This window comes from Sapajus apella, unplaced genomic scaffold (assembly GCF_009761245.1).
Source record: "Sapajus apella isolate SASKATOON/1434 unplaced genomic scaffold, GSC_monkey_1.0 scaffold44, whole genome shotgun sequence".
Taxonomy (NCBI): Eukaryota; Metazoa; Chordata; class Mammalia; order Primates; family Cebidae; genus Sapajus; species Sapajus apella.
This window is the reverse complement of record NW_022436984.1, coordinates 15758962-15760362: the sequence shown is the minus strand read 5'-3', so window position 1 is coordinate 15760362 and position 1401 is coordinate 15758962. Positions and strand designations below refer to the sequence as shown.

The window sequence follows — 1401 nt, the reverse complement described above, 5'->3', positions numbered from 1 at the left end:
GCAATGGCGCGATCTCAGCTCACCGCAGCCTCCGCCTCCTGGGTTCAGGCAATTCTCCTGCCTCAGCCTCCTGAGTAGCCAGGACTACAGGCACGCGCCACCATGCCCAGCTGATTTTTTGTAGTTTTAGTAGAGACGGGGTTTCACCGTGTTGACCAGGATGGTCTCGATCTCTTGACCTTGTGATCCACCCGCCTCGGCCTCCCAAAGTGCTGGGATTACAGGCGTGAGCCACCACGCCCGGCCTCGAAACTAATTCTTAATCTAGTTTACTACCCAACCTCCTCCTTTTTCTTTAAGTAGTAGTCTCTTGATTTTAGTTTGAGACATAACTGAATAGAACTTTATGTAGATAAATATTTTATATAGATAGATACTGATAAAAGAGGGGAGGGTGGTTACTTTCCTCATTAGTATTTAAGGGTATGAGGGTTTTGAAATGGCATAAATAGCACTTGATCATTTATTGCGTAGAAGAAGCAATAGCCTGTATAACTGAATAGTTCAACATATACATATTTGGCTTTGTGACACATGCAGTGACTTGGCAGTGAGTTTCTTCCTAATTGTTTTTGCTTGCTTGATATTAACATTCACTAAGCTGTTGCTGAAAAGTAGAAGAGGAGCTTACGGGTTTGCAGATCAACAGAGAAGCCAGAATCGGAATTTAAAATATTATTAATCTACCTGCAAATTCTATCTGACCCAATCTTAGGTGCCATGGGAGTGACAGTGCTTGCTACTGCTATTGCTGTAAGGTAGCTTCCTCCTCCTCAAAAGTATGTCCAGATTCAGACCCATCTTGAGGATAGAGCACTTTAGTTTTGATCAGTTTAATTTCTTTTTATCCGATAAGTAAGGTTTGAGAGAGCATATGGGATCTCAGGGTGCAGTGGAGAGGGATTTTGGATACTGCAGAATTTGAGTTAAACAGGCCAGGTATGGTGGCTCACTTCTGTAGTCCCAACACTTTGGGAGGCCAAGGTAGGAGGATTGCTTGATCAGCCTGGGCAGCATAACGAGACTCTGTCTCTACAAAAAAATTAGCTAAGTGTGTTGTTATGTGCCTGTAATCCCAGCTACTCCAGAGGCTGAGGCAGGAGGATCACTTTAGCCCAGGATTTTGAGGCTGTAGTGAGCTATGATTGAGCCACTGCATTGCAGCCTGGGTAACAGAGTGAGACCCAGTCTCTGAAATGATGATGATGATTTAAATATCTCATGGAATTTGATTATTAAATGGGTCTAACTGTGTGATAGAAAGAAGGCAGTTCAAATACAAAGTGGACTTAAATCTATTAATTGACCTGACATATTCTGACCTTATCTACTCATGATCAGAAGCCAAACTAAATGGAGAACGTTTTTTGTGCCTGCACCTCTTTTTTTCATTTTAAAGAC

General features: G+C 42.5%; 1 protein-coding gene across 2 annotated transcripts in view; it reads left to right on the top strand.

Annotated features, from left to right (window-relative positions):
• LOC116524221 (cytochrome c oxidase subunit 7A-related protein, mitochondrial) overlaps positions 1-1401 on the top strand; it is an 11561-nt gene that overhangs the window by 8516 nt on the left and 1644 nt on the right. Inside the window, exon 3 of one of the 2 annotated variants that reach the window (XM_032239415.1) lies at positions 249-318. The exons of the other annotated variant lie outside the window; for it this stretch is intronic. Within the exon in view, the coding sequence (XP_032095306.1) occupies positions 249-303 (55 nt within the window). The 3' untranslated portion in view covers positions 304-318. Of the gene's footprint in view, positions 1-248; positions 319-1401 lie in introns of those variants that run through there. 2 annotated transcript variants of the gene reach the window in all.